This window comes from Ascaphus truei, chromosome 19 (genome assembly GCF_040206685.1).
Source record: "Ascaphus truei isolate aAscTru1 chromosome 19, aAscTru1.hap1, whole genome shotgun sequence".
In the NCBI taxonomy this organism is placed as follows: domain Eukaryota; kingdom Metazoa; phylum Chordata; class Amphibia; order Anura; family Ascaphidae; genus Ascaphus; species Ascaphus truei.
In genome coordinates this window covers 12,919,825-12,934,379 of record NC_134501.1, presented here as the reverse complement: position 1 = coordinate 12,934,379, position 14,555 = coordinate 12,919,825, and the positions used below count along the sequence as shown (strand labels likewise).

Sequence of the window (14,555 nt, the reverse complement as noted above, 5' to 3'; positions counted from 1 at the left end):
AAAATCAAACACTTGTACTTTGTCCCATCTTTTAAACAAGGTATCAGTCAACACAATTTACCCTATTAAACAATCATCTGCCCTTAGTTATTCTAAAAGTGGGTGCTCCATAAAATGACACAAAATTATTTTATACATTACTGGCATGAGGAGTGTATGCCAACGCTAAATATATGAATTACTAAGTGAATGACAGTATGCTGGAAAAAAAAAAAATCTATGTTAAATACAATTTCTATGAGGTGAGCTTCCAAAAACGTATACAAATATTTAGCATAAAATAAATAGCGTACATGAAATAAGACGATAAATATACAATCACCCCCAAAAATCAAACAGGATACACAGAAAAAATTATTCCATCTCGGAGCACCGTCCGTCGATGACGTTAATTAGACCTGGGGTGAGCATCTCCAGCCCAGATGAAGCAGGGACTCTGACAAACTCCCAACATCCCTATGGGTAGAAACAAGTCATGTCAGGATTCACATTAGTCAAGACGCTAATGATCTCTGTGGTTACCCAGTTCTCCTTCTTGGCTTTCAGAGAGAACAGCAACCCAACGCCAAGCAGTTGAATGGAAAATGTCATCCGAAATTCAAATGTTAGCAGATTAATTGCAGGCATGATACCTCTTTAAGGACCGGCATCTATAAGGGCAGAGCTGTGAGGTTTCGAAAGCTCTATACACCATCATTTGATTCACGAAGAACTTGTGTATTGGTCCCATCAAAAGTTTAAAAGTCTGCAGCAAATCTACACTGTTGAGGCATAATACTGCTACTAAAACTTGAAATTACACAGATATCAGCAGAAAAGAACCGAAATCCATTTGAAGAAAACGCCTGTGCAATCATCATAAGAAAAGTCCTAATACACGTTAGCTCCAATTACAAAATAATGTATGGTCCAGTCAAGCTTTTGAACTGAAGTTTACACCATGTCCAAAATCAAACCTGGCCATGCAATCTGTCCACTGTGTTAATATCAACGGCATTTCAGGCAGACAATGTTCTGACACAGCGGTGTAATTGGAAAAAAACTAAACGTATATATCCAATATGACAAAATACATCGTTAAATACTTCCCTGTTAGTATTTTCATGAGTAAGGGTCATTTACTTAAACCCTTTGGCCAAAGCGTTATAAGCCTGCAGCCACATCACGGCATGACCAGTATGCAGCCACGTCACGGCATGACCAGTATGCAGCCACGTCATGGCATGACCAGTATGCAGCCACGTCCCGGCATGACCAGTATGCAGCCACGTCCCGGCATGACCAGTATGCAGCCACGTCACGGCATGACCAGTATGCAGCCACGTCACGGCATGACCAGTATGCAGCCACGTCACGGCACGAACAGTATGCAGCCACGTCACGGCACGAACAGTATGCAGCCACGTCACGGCATGACCAGTATGCAGCCACGTCATGGCATGACCAGTATGCAGCCATGTCACAGCATGACCAGTATGCAGGTCCTAACACTACCTGTGAACATTCTCATTTACCGCCGCAGTGGAGGGAGAATGGTCTCAGTAGACCTGCATACTGGTCATGCCGTGACTGGTCAGGCTTAGAACACTTTGGCCGAAGGGTTCAACTCCAGTCCTCAAGGGCCAACAACAGGTCAGGTTTTCAGGCTATTCCTGCTTCAGCACAGGTGGCTCAGTCAATGACTGAGCCACTGATTGAGCCAGCTGTGCTGACGCAGGGATATCCTGAAAACCTGACCTGTTGGTGACCCTTGAGGACTGGAGTTGCCCACCCATGGTCAAGTGCGATGCTTCCAAAAAGATGTTCCTTCTCACTTATAATGTACCCAAAATTATAACAAGGACCTCCCCTCCTTTGATGTCATCGCTTGAGAGTCAATCCCGGGAGGCCTCATCACTGCTATACATTCCAGAAATAATACTTTGGTATGGGTCTCGTTATTATTTTGTTAATAATACCATTACATTTTACTTCTTATCTTCAACACTATCTTCTGCATTTTAATAATAACTTTATTTCATATTTTACATTCTATTCTATTATTACAGCACCATGTTATACCAAATATGTGGTTTATTTCTTCACATTATATTTAATTGCTGAACTGTTTAAATTAAAAAAAAAAAACAACAACAAAAAAACAAACAACATAAAACTCCTCACACTTTGTGTGAAAGAAAGCATCCTTAAAAAGTAACCTTCTGGGCCTAAAAAAACCCTGGTTGAGTAAAAGTAAACCAATCAAAGTGCTAAAAGCCTATACACAAAAATACCAACAGCAAACAAAAATAATTTGTGGGGTATCCTTAGTAAAAAGGAGCTGCCACCTCTGGGTTACAGTTTACTTCACTGATAACAATGCAGAGAAAATAACTACCTTACCCATTACTAATGGGTCTCTGTAGAGGCACGAGGAATCCGTTAAAGCAGGGGGGTGCGAAAAGTTACCTTAATGCTCCCCCGTCTTCTCTCCCCTACGGCTCGCGCAACCCCCCCCCCCCCCACCCCCTTGCACGGCTCTGGCGTCAAATGACGTAGCGGGGTCATGTGACGTCACATGATCAGAGGTGTCATTTGACGCCGGTTGCCATGGAGACGCGTAGCTGGAACCAAGGTAAGTAAAACGTTACAGAAGCCTCACCCGATCCCCAGCATTTATTTTAAACTCCTTCCGGGAAGCGCAGGGCCTCAGTAACAGCCGCGCCCCCCCACCCCCCCTGAAAATCTCACGCCCCCAACTTTGCGCACCCCTGCTTTAAAGCACTTCCAATATATATTCAACTCCAGTTCCCCCCCCCCCCCACACCCCCAACAGGTCAGGTTTTTAGGATATCCCTGCTTCAGCACAGGTGGCTCAATCAGACCCAGCTTCAGCACCGGTGGCTCAATCAGATGCTCAGTCAAAGACTAGCCTCTGATTGGGCCATATGTGCTGAAGCTGGGCTATCCTGAAAACCTGACCTGTTGGGGGGTGTGGAGGGGGCTTGAAGACTGGAGTTGAGCACCCCTCACCTACAGCATCCAAATCAGGCCCTCATCATCAAGGTCTGTTGACAAACACCCATTCATAGCGTGAATAGTACTGTATTACTTGTGGAATTCCTGCAAGACTTACTTGCTAGTACCTGTTTCCTGGCACTAACCAGAATCTATTGTGGCAGATAACCTGACCGAGAATTCCAGGCATTACCGCGAGGCGGTTCCTTGGATCCTGACCTGTAACAATGTATTTACATCCAAAATACATTTGCTCCTATTAAAATGTCAGACTGGGCTTCATCCTTATCAATCAACGTCCATGTTCCGCAGGGTGCGTGCAGAAGTCTTCATCCCGTGGTGAAAGTGCTCTTCATTGTTGAATATACAAACATCAGCACTATATATTATATTGTACCAAAGTTTTGGTCCTTTGCTTGATTTCAGTAGAGCGTCACCCCGGGAAACAAGGTAGCAAAGATCTTAACACCCCCATTAGCCGAGGCGGTATGATGCATTAATGCCGTAAGACAATGGTTAGAGAGGCCCATGAAAAGAAGTGATATTTTTCTTTGAAGAAGTGGCAGTTCAGGTTTCTCCTTACTTTATTGTCACAGGGCAAACGCCCCCGCCTTGTAGAGCCACCCTAATTATTATACCACCGCTCTTTGATTACTGTCCATCACCCTATGCTTGAAAGGGAGTTTACATGATGTGTTCTCAGGAGTCTTGATCACAGAGAAAGCGGGAGGGATTTGAACCTAGGACAAGCAAGTGCCGTATTGTTGCCAGGATACCACATCTCTTTGCTTTCCTCCGTTGGTCGGATAGATCAACTGTGCACGCCGGATCAGATTTTGGAAGGCCTGTGAAGCTGCAGAAGTCTCTTGCTTTGCTTCTGTCTTGTGGACAACGGACTCACTGTTGTGGCTTCTCCTCTTGGCATCAGAGGCTGCAGCTCTTGCTGCTGAACGCGCCCGCTGCCCGCGTGGCTCTTCACGCTTTGCCCCGGGGTGCTAACGAATGGAAAGCAGCTGCACGTCTCTGGCAGCACCTGGAGAACCGGAGGGCTCTTCCCGTCCTGCCGTGGGCACCTCGCCTTGTCTGGTGGAAACTCGGGCGCCGGGGGAGAGGCGAGGCTCTCCAGGGAGGAAATGCTCTGTTTCCAGGATGACTGTAAGTCCACGGGGACGATTTTGGTGGTCTCGGAGGAGATGCAGACGGCGTTCTCGTCGGGCTCCCCTTTCCACGGCAGCACTTTCTCAGCCAGGGTTGGGGACGGTGGGATGATGCGGGGACTCTGACAAACTCCCAACATCCCTGTGGGGAGAAACAAGTCATCTAGTCACTATATCCTCCTCTGTCCCTCCTTACATCTCACCCTAACAGCTCATTAGCATAGCATAGGTTTACCACCATATTATTGACGTGTTAACTTGACGTCAACCTGCGGTAACCAACGCTACTAGTAATCAGACCCTTAAATAGGGCTTTTTCTTGAGTGGATAGAGAGACAGGAGAGGGACATGGCGCTAGGTTTGTTACATCATAGCTTACTGAGTTTAGCTCTGACTTAACTAACGTGACGTTACTTCACGCGTTAACCTTATCCGAGCTTAGTAAATAGCAAATGATATAACAACGCCTCATTTGCATGTCGTTACCACTAACGTCCGGGACAGTTGATGCTATACACTTTACAGGAGAAACCATGGCTTACTACTAACGTGGGGTTCATTTAGGCCAGGCCTGTCCAACTCCAGTCCTCGAAGGGCTGCAAACAGTCCAGGTTTTCATGATATCCCTATTTCAGCAGAGTTGGCTCAATTAGTGGCTGAGTCATACTGAGCCACTAATTGAGCTAGCTGTGCTGAAGTAGGGATATCCTGAAAACCTGGCCTGTTTGCGGCCCTCGAGGACTGGAGTTGGACAGGCCTGATTTAGGCTCATGTCACATTAAGTGGCCTAACTGAGCTTAGTGAATTCCCCCGTCACCCTACAGCTGTGACAACACAAACTTCTACAGCTGTTACAACCCAACCCTCACAGCTGTGACAACCCAAACCCTACAGCTGTGACAACCCAAACCCCCACAGCTGTGACAACCCAAACCCCACAGCTGTGACGACCCAAACCCCACAGCTGTGACAACCCAAACCCTACAGCTGTGACAACCCAAACCCCCACAGCTGTGACAACCCAAACCCCCACAGCTGTGACAACCCAAACCCTACAGCTGTGACAACCCAAACCCTACAGCTGTGACAACCCAATTTGTGTTGGAACAAACACCTTTAAGATTTGGTCCCAATTACCAAAGTAACTTCCACCTCCCCCAAAAACAGAAAAATAAAAAAGGTATACCTGTACACTTTCTATTTTTAAATATAGAGAGGATTTACCTGAAACTTTCCCCCCCTGGAGGATTTCGTCTGTGGCCCGAGCCACAAAGGTTATACCATGGTCCTCTTCAACCTCTGTATCAGAACTTTCATCATCGGAATCCGCTGTGACCACGATGGAAGCTGGTGAGATAACACATCAAGTCATTTTACTCTTCCCGTGCTGAAGGGCGCAGCAAACGACCTAACCGTGAAGTGATTATCATGGAACGGGAAAAGTAGGCTGAACTCGTGTTGTTGAGAGCAAGGTGAGTGTGTATTGTTCGGGGTCCACCTGTGAAGCGAAAGGTTCCGCCTGAGACTAGCAGAGGAAGGCGCTCAGCTGGCTGGTCACGGAACGTGTGCCTGACTTCTGGTTGGCTGTGCTCAACTTCCAGTGTTGGTGGCCAACTGCTCCTCGCCCGCCCCCCCCATCGTTGGGCCCGCGTGACTAGTCCCTGCTCTCCTCTCCTACCCCTGGTGGACGACCTCAATTTTGGGATCCATTACATAAGGTTTTAACGTGATACCTCTTTAACCCCTTCACTTCCAGGGGGACGCAAGTCCACCTGGAAGTCAAGGGATTAATTAGATTCCACCCAAAGATGGAAATATTTTTTTGGGGAAGGGACCGCACCTTTAATTTAATGTTATTGTCCTGCATTTATGAGCCAAGCATTAAACATCTAACAGATCACTTGAGGCCATGTATATAGCACAGCAAACATTTTGTAAGTCTACAGTGGGTTTCTTTTGCTGAGCAATGCGTGTGTGTGTGTGTGTGGCCCGCTCAGCTGTGTGCACTATACACAGTGCGTTGTACCGACACACTGTCTTGGGAATAATGCACGTACCGGCGTTGTGCCAGCTGACGGTTTTATGTGGTCTTCCGTTTCGGAACTCACTTTCCAGGCTGCTTCTTCTCTGTGGGGGAGAGAAAGGCAATAGTCAGAAAACATGGACCGTGGCGTCATTTTTGTGCAAAGCGGCAACTCAGGTGATCAATAAGAGACAGATATAAACCTGTCGCTTTTTCCTCCGCAATATAACAAAGATACGCCCTTTCCTCTGTTGCTCGACTGCTAAAACTCTGACTCAGGCCCTCATTCTCTCCCGTCTTGATTACTGTAACCTCCTGCTGTCCGGCCTTCCTGCCTCTCACCTGTCTCCCCTACAATCTATCCTAAACGCTGCTGCCAGAGTCACGCTACACTTTCTTAGATCTGTCTCAGCATCTCCCCTCATGAAATCCCTCTCCTGGCTTCCGATCAAATCCCGCATCTTACACTCCATTCTTCTCCTCACTTTTAAAGCTTTACACTCTTCTGCCCCTCCTTACATCTCAGCCCTAATTTCTCGTTATGCACCATCCAGACTCTTGCGTTCTTCTCAAGGATGTCTTCTTTCTACCCCCTTTGTATCTAAAGTCCTCTCCCGCCTGAAACCTTTTTCACTGACTGCCACACACCTCTGGAATGCCCTTCCCCTCAGTACCCGACAAGCACCCTCTCTATCCACCTTTAAGACCCAACTTAAGACACACTTGCTTAAAGAAGCATATGAATAGCACTGTGGATATTCTGAATACCTGATACATAAAGCTTGGCCCCCTGCAGACGCACTTACCAGAACTCCCTCCTACTGTCTCTGTACGTTCTCCCTACCTACCAATTAGACTGTAAGCTCCTCGGGGCAGGGACTTATCTTCCTTAATGTTACTTTTATGTCTAAAGCACTTATTCCCACGATCTGTTATTTATATTATCTGTTATTTATTTGATTACCATGTGTATTACTACTGTGAAGCGCTATGTGTCACAGTAACTTATGACAAGATATAATGAACACCAAATATCTGGGTTGAACTGAACGAGGCTTAGATATAATAAAATATAATTTATTCCTTGAAAAAGGTGAATACAGCAATATAGCACAATTAACAGACAAGAAGGTAACACTTACTTAGGGTTGGGGAATGGAGAAGTATCAGCTAGCAATTCTCCAGCAATCCGGTGACATTCCAGGTGGAATCAGAAGAACAACTAAAAACTGTAGGGTTGACACAGTTTATATACCTGTGTAACCCTATTCTTAACATTGAATACAGACTATTGGTGAACAATTATCTGTATCCAATCCCTAACATGGAGACACAGTTTAAACCATGCCCCCCAGCTAGTTAGCCTATGTGTACTGGGACTCTGAGGATCTTATTTCTGTAGCCCCATAATTAAATCAGGGGCGACGACCAGTCTACCAAATGAAGTATCTGGCCGGAGCTTCATTGTTTGTAGGTGTAGATATACCACTTATATATATAAAACGGTCAATAGAAAGGAAGGTGCTTGTGGGTAAGTGCTTTCACTCTGTTGTACCTACAGTATAATGTGGTAGATGACACTGCAGATCTGCTGCTAAGGAGGACAGACATGTTTGCTCTATCAGTGCAACTCCCAACATACTTCTACAAACAAAAGGAAACTTGGAAATGGCGGCAGTATATAGGTCTCTGTGAGGTGCGAGCCTTCATAAAAATAATATACAGAAATCAAAAAAGTAATATTTAATGACAAAAAAGAGTCATAACAGCATCCAACGTTTCGGTGCAACAGGCACCTTCATCAGAGATTAATGACACTTCAGACCTGCCATATTTGACACAGAGAAAGGATACCTACTGTACAGCCATCATAGGCACATACAGTATTTTGATACATTTCTCCTTCTTTAACTTCTCTTATAATCACTCCCTAAAAAAACTCTCACTAGCGGAAGTGAAGCACATTGGGGCACAGTGACGCAGTAATCATCTGTTCTTGGACCAATGTCCAGTTTTTTCAACTTGATACATCTGGCCCTGTTCATCTTCTCTTCTCTCATACTTGGTGCTGCTCTCACTGACGCATGGGTTTTGGACTGAAATTTGATGAAAGTTCTTAATCGTATATTAATGCTGCACCTTGAATTGCTAGAGAAGAGTTGTAGGTAGTGGGGTTGGCTTAGAGGAAATACGAGCCCCAGTAATAAAACCTGCTCACATATGAGCACCAAGTAATGAGTATTTCCATTGACTTCACCACAAGCGATTGGTTCGTTGGAAAGGAAGCTATTGGTGGCCAATTGTAACCGTTATAGTACCCGATGACGCCCTATGGATGTCACAAGGGCTGGGTCACTAGTGGTCCATATCACGATAAGAGAACGTCATGCCACTCCTAGGGGAGACCTCGTTCACAGTTCTCAGGGACAGAGGTGATCACATAGTCGCGAAGCATGAAGGTCCATGGGTGCAATAAATATTAATGCTGTCGCTACCCACCAACAAATTTAACTGTACCTGGAATAAAGAAGGTCTTCCACGTGTATGACCACTATGTTCATGCACTGGAAGGACCCAAAATTAAATTAATAAAAAATAAAGAGAGCTGGGAATGTTGAAAGCATCAAACAGCCTCCCCCAGCTGTGAGGGTTATGACAAGAACAGTGAAAGGATAATGCACAATTGCCTGGGAGAAGCACCTGGGAGATGTAAAGAATGTGTCATTACAGAATGATCTCTGAAGATCAAGTCGAGTCTAAGCATATAATACTGTAAACATGGAAAGGAGCAGAGTAGACAAGCCAGATGGGCCGTGTCTGCTGTCAATCTCTATCTCTTACTGTTGCAAAATAAATCTTGGAAGAGTCTTGTGTTTTTCGCTCATTTTTTAAAGTTAATGGGAGTTTTTCAATTGTTTTCGCATGTTTGTAATGCCCTTCTCTATACTGGGAAAAGCGCTTCTATTCTTTCCAGTCCAGGTAATGTTGGTGAATCTGCTCAGGGGATGAGACACAGTGATGAGACAAGCAGAGATTGTCAGGAAAGCTGGTGTCAGTTCCTGCCATATAATGTGCAGCTCTGGACTTGTGTGCGTGTCTAAAGATCAATGCCTGCGGTGGAGACACATCGGAATTTGGAGAGGGCTAACACAGAGTATTACACTTTTTATAGCAGAGTAATTAAAGAAGGACCTTGTATATGTCATGACAGGGCGGAATCACTCTATGACTTGGCTCTACTTGAGTTTTGAAACATAATCCCCAAAGACGGTGCTCTAGATCAAGGATAAAGGGAAAGCAACGTTGCGCTATCTGATCTCTCGTGAAACAGTTTATAAATTAGTCCAAGAACTGTGTATATATCCACAATAACACTTGTATCGCAAGCCACTTCAACGTTGTGGACCAGTAGTACAGGTAGGGGGGGTGGGAGAGGGGGGGGAGAAACCAGCGCCATGGGACCCGCTGGAAGTGAGCCACGCGATGCCGGCCATCCCGACCCCCATCGTCCCCCAAATCTCCTTCTGTCACACTAGGCTTGACATTGCATAAATGATCAGAATAGCTCACGGATCGTAGTGTATTTCTCCGTCCTTGGTAGGTAGAGAACCAGTCCTGGTATCCACATGGTCCAGCAAAAGGGCAGATATACAAAAGATAGGAAAAAAACGAGCATGCACCGAGAACCGGTAAAGATAGCTGGACAAAAATCCGTAAAAACGAGCATGCACCGAGAACCGGTAAAGATAGCTGGACAAAAATCCGTAAAAATGATTTATTGAATAATGCACAAAAAACCCATCACTCCAAAAATCCCTCTGACGCGTTTCTTCGTGCAGAAGACTCCCTGTTGCTGACACCTGCCTGTGACCCCGACTTTGCACCTCTGCCACCTGCCTAGACCCCAGCCTGTTATCCGGACCTTGCATCTCTGCCGAATGCCTTGACATCTGCCTGCACCCCGACTACGATTTACTCGAACAGAACTCTGTCCCCTGGCTAAGAGTGCTTGAGTTTCCAACATTCGAAACAATGAGTTTCCAACATTTTAGGGGCACACTGCACCTCTTCAAAAACATTCTACTTTTCCTCTCTTCTATTAAATACATTACATACCAAAGCGCACGGTATACGTTCTTCTTTATCATGCTCCCGTGCATTCAGGCCTAGTAAGAACGTTACCATATACATATTGTTTCTTATACTGCACTGACAGTGTACACTGTGCTGTACATAGAATTGTTAAGGCCCTGCAGATCTTACAACCTAGTTTGGGTGCCCGAGGCACAGGCAGGTAAAGGGACTTGTCTTAGGTCACAAGGACATGAGACTGGGGATCAAACCGAGTCCTCCCACTGCAAAGACTGTGACATTACCACTATACTGCTCTGGTACTACAGCACACTTTCACAGCTCTGCGTTTCAAACCCCAAGATTCTTTCACCAGCAGCGTTCTTTATTTGCAAGTATATTTGTTGCCTTATTTTTTTTTTTTTTAAAGAGTCCAAGTTCATAGGAAATGAAACTTTGTGATTCCAACAATGATTGGAAAAATATGGCTGTGGGACCGCTATTGGCAGGAATTAAACAGAACGCGTCTACTATTCCAGATCATATTCTTGGGGTTTGTTGAATCACCGTGCTGGCCGGCTAAACCCAACTCTTCTGCAGATATTGGAGGCTTTAGGATAATAACTGTGTGTGGATGTGGAATGCTGACGCAGTATTGAGTCTGAGTGAAGAACGGTGCAGTAGGTACTAAGGTTGAGATGTTGGGTTTGCATTGAGGTTTTGTGGGGTATGTACCGGTAACATATTTAATGCGGTTGTACCTTGTATGGCAGTGGCACAGTCAACACGCTATATGCAGGTGACTGTTACCTGCAAGTATAAGTATTTAACCCGTTCAGTGCTGGAGGGTCCTGCCACATCTGTGGCCATATCTCTAGCGATCACGTGTTTTAATCTTACGTCCGGTGATGTACACTGAAGGAGATAGTCCTCCTCTTCTGTTTAGACGTGATTGCAAGCTAAACCTTATGGCAGCGTTCCTCAACCTTCATATATAGGTCACTGAAGGGGTTAAGTATTTTTTTTAAAAATGTTTAATGCTTCCATTATAATCAAATGGCTCATTAGCCATACAAATAAACATACGTACCCGATAAGCATGAATTCAGCAGACCCAAAGAAAGACATTAATTTTGTTCCAGGAAACAAAACAGTTAATTTAAGGGGTTATTACATCTTTCACTGGGAGCCAATGGGTTACCTCTCGCATTCTATGTGGGACGGCCCCTTTAATGTAAGAGAAATGCAAACAATACATTGTGTGTTCATACTGTAATAAAGGAATGTTACACCTGCTACATTAAACATAATCACAATGCAGGATAAAATAGTGCAGTCAATACAATAGGTATTAATAATAATAATAAGTTTCTTAAGCCTGGATTATAGTGGGCCTCGCATGGCGTCGCGCGCACCTGTGGCCCGAGCGATTCGTGCACTGCGATCGGGAGGCGTGGCCATGACGTCACGAAGCTGGCATGCCCTCATTGGCTGAACCGCTCTCACATGACGCGGAAAAAAATTACTTTGTCAGCTCAAAATTCTGCAGCGCGGTCGCTCTTCATCGGTTGCGCACTATGGGCGGCCTCATGGCGGTGATGTCAGTTGTTGCGCACTATGGGCGGCCTCATGGCGGTGATGTCAGTTGTTGCGCACTATGGGCGGCCTCATGGCGGTGATGTCAGTTGTTGCGCACTATGGGCGGCCTCATGGCGGTGATGTCAGTTGTTTGCGCACTATGGGCGGCCTCATGGCGGTGCTGTCAGTTGTTTGCGCACTATGGGCGGCCTCATGGCGGTGCTGTCAGTTGTTTGCGCACTATGGGCGGCCTCATGGCGGTGCTGTCAGTTGTTTGCGCACTATGGGCGGCCTCATGGCGGTGCTGTCAGTTGTTTGCGCACTATGGGCGGCCTCATGGCGGTGCTGTCAGTTGTTTGCGCACTATGGGCGGCCTCATGGCGGTGCTGTCAGTTGTTTGCGCACTATGGGCGGCCTCATGGCGGTGCTGTCAGTTGTTCGCGCCGTCGTGCTCACCATATTTCGCGGCCTTATACAGCGCTGACAGTGTACACTGTCATGCAAACAACATGACACCACATGTGTAAACCAACGTTTCGGTCCACTAAGGACCTTCTTCAGGGATATTGTGCTGTCAGAGTAAAGCAAAAGAAGAGAGCACCATCGATGACTGGAGTCAGGAGGGGATCCAGGTAACAATTCTTTATTGGAGTAAAAGCACAGGAACACCTCCTACGCGTTTCGAACAAAGGTTCTTTATCAAGGAGATAATGGTGCTCTCTTCTTTTGCTTTACTCTGGATCTATCAACAGCAGCACATCATCCACTACAAGGAGGTGTCCGTGAGAAATAGGGCTATTATGCCTTACTAGCCCCCAATGAAATTGTCTGTGGTGAGTCCCTCATCCACTCTCAGTTTTCAGGGAATATGGTTTAATACCTTTTAACAAGGACTTACTCACTTTATGACATACACCTCCCCATGTTTTGGGACTGAATATTTTATTTAAGCGGGGTATTTGAGCATTCTTACAATCTTTCTTGCTATCAGTATTGTGCTGTCATGTTGTTTGAATACAATCTTTTTGCTACATACTACTGAGTGCTGTTTCCTTGATTTCCCTGCTGGGAAGGGAGAGTAAGAGAGAGAGAGAGAGAGTGAGAGTGAGAGTGAGAGTGAGAGAGAGAGTAAGAGAGAGAGAGAGAGTAAGAGAGAGAGAGAGAGCTATGGCCACTTTAAAGGTTTCTTTGAAGTCTTCGACTATTTCTCAAAGTTTGACCATCTTCATTGGGAGTTCATTCCACAAATCCACCACCCACTTCGGGAAGAAATATGGCCACACATTGCTTATCGCCATCTAGCTTCAGAGCATGACTTCTTATTCTAGCCCAAGAGGTCGAAGGGTCACAGACAGGGAGCGTTTATAGTGTTTGCCCCTGGGGGCACATGTAGCGCTCAAGTTAAACTGCACTGACCTTTTTGCGACCGTCTTTCTTAGCCCGTGACTTGGCCGAGCAGATGTTGTGCTTGGTGGATTTGAAGGACTCCAGGCGCCGCTTCATGTTCTGCTGGAAGACCTCTTTCTCCTGGCGGGCCTGCTCGTCCTGGGTCATAAAATGGCGGCTGTAGTTCGCCTTGCACTGCGGGAAAGGAAATGGTCACAAAGTGGTCACGACAACGCACAATCTTCATAGAGTGACGCAAAGTGAATTATTCGCCAACGGATTCTGTACTTCATCCCAAAGCAATGAGTCAATTTACTATCGGAATCAGGAGATCGAGGAAGAGTTCAGGTATTTATTTATAACAACATTTATATAATGTCCTTATCCAGGGCGCTGTACGTTAGTTAGTACAGACACAATCTATGATTTTGGTGCCTAAGGCAAAGGGAGATAAAGTGACTCTTCGTCCGTCCCAAGGTCACACGGAGTGGACACCGGGAATTGAACCAGGCTCCCCTGATACAAACGCAGTGTCATTGTTTTTAAGAGTCAGTTTCAGTCACATATATATATTACAGTGTTCGACAAACCTATACATTTGCTCGCCCCGGGCGAGTGGATTTAACCCCCGGGCGAGTAAATATTGGCCCAAGCAGCACACGTTTGGTACTAGGTGGCGAGTAGATTTTTTTGTGTGGCGAGTAGATTTTTTGGTGATTTGTCAACCACTGTATATATATTTCTCAAGGAGAACCCCAGCTATTAAAAGTCACTTTGCATGAGATTGGGAGGAGGGGTGATTAACCGTACCCGGCGACGAGGTTTATACAGGCTCCCGCAGAGCACGTGATGCATGACGGAATCTTCTCGATCCTTCCCGCTACGCACTGTGTCTATGACTTGAAGATCTAGACACGTTTTGCTTCCGTTCCCTCTCCTGGAATGAGAGGCAGTCAGGAAATCAGAGTAAAACAGCACCGAGGATATGAAAGGTGCCACTCGCCCCCAAACCTACACATCGAAACCACAACATCTACTTATTCAGTGACATCACACAGACAAAATACATCTGATTCACTCCGCCATGCTGCTTTATCCCAGGCAGCAGGGCATTTCAAAGGAAGTTTAGGAGACACCTGCAGTAATATGGAGAGATGCACTACAGAAGTGCGTTTACCATGAATTCCCTACTGTGCTGGAATTAAACCATTGCTGGGTTTTCTGCTATTTCTCTATTTGAAGGGCGGGGTTGGGAGCTGGGGACAGATACAATGCGGTTATCGCATGCAGGACTCTTTAAACCAAAGAAGTGTCCATGTCTATTTATCCCTTATACAAAGTGT

The 14,555-nt window shown here is 45.8% G+C and overlaps 1 protein-coding gene across 2 annotated transcripts in view; it reads right to left on the bottom strand.

The window, feature by feature from the left end:
- Positions 1-2,839: 2,839 nt before the first annotated feature.
- Positions 2,840-14,555, bottom strand: part of SLC9A5 (solute carrier family 9 member A5) — a 78,534-nt gene continuing 66,818 nt past the window's right edge. For both annotated transcript variants that reach the window (XM_075576637.1, XM_075576638.1), the window contains 5 exons: positions 14,023-14,149; positions 13,243-13,407; positions 6,212-6,281; positions 5,379-5,501; positions 2,840-4,296 (listed from right to left, as the gene is read on the bottom strand). In XM_075576637.1, coding sequence (XP_075432752.1) covers positions 3,827-4,296; positions 5,379-5,501; positions 6,212-6,281; positions 13,243-13,407; positions 14,023-14,149 — 955 coding nt within the window. In that variant the 3' untranslated portion in view covers positions 2,840-3,826. The remainder of the gene's footprint in view (positions 4,297-5,378; positions 5,502-6,211; positions 6,282-13,242; positions 13,408-14,022; positions 14,150-14,555) is intronic.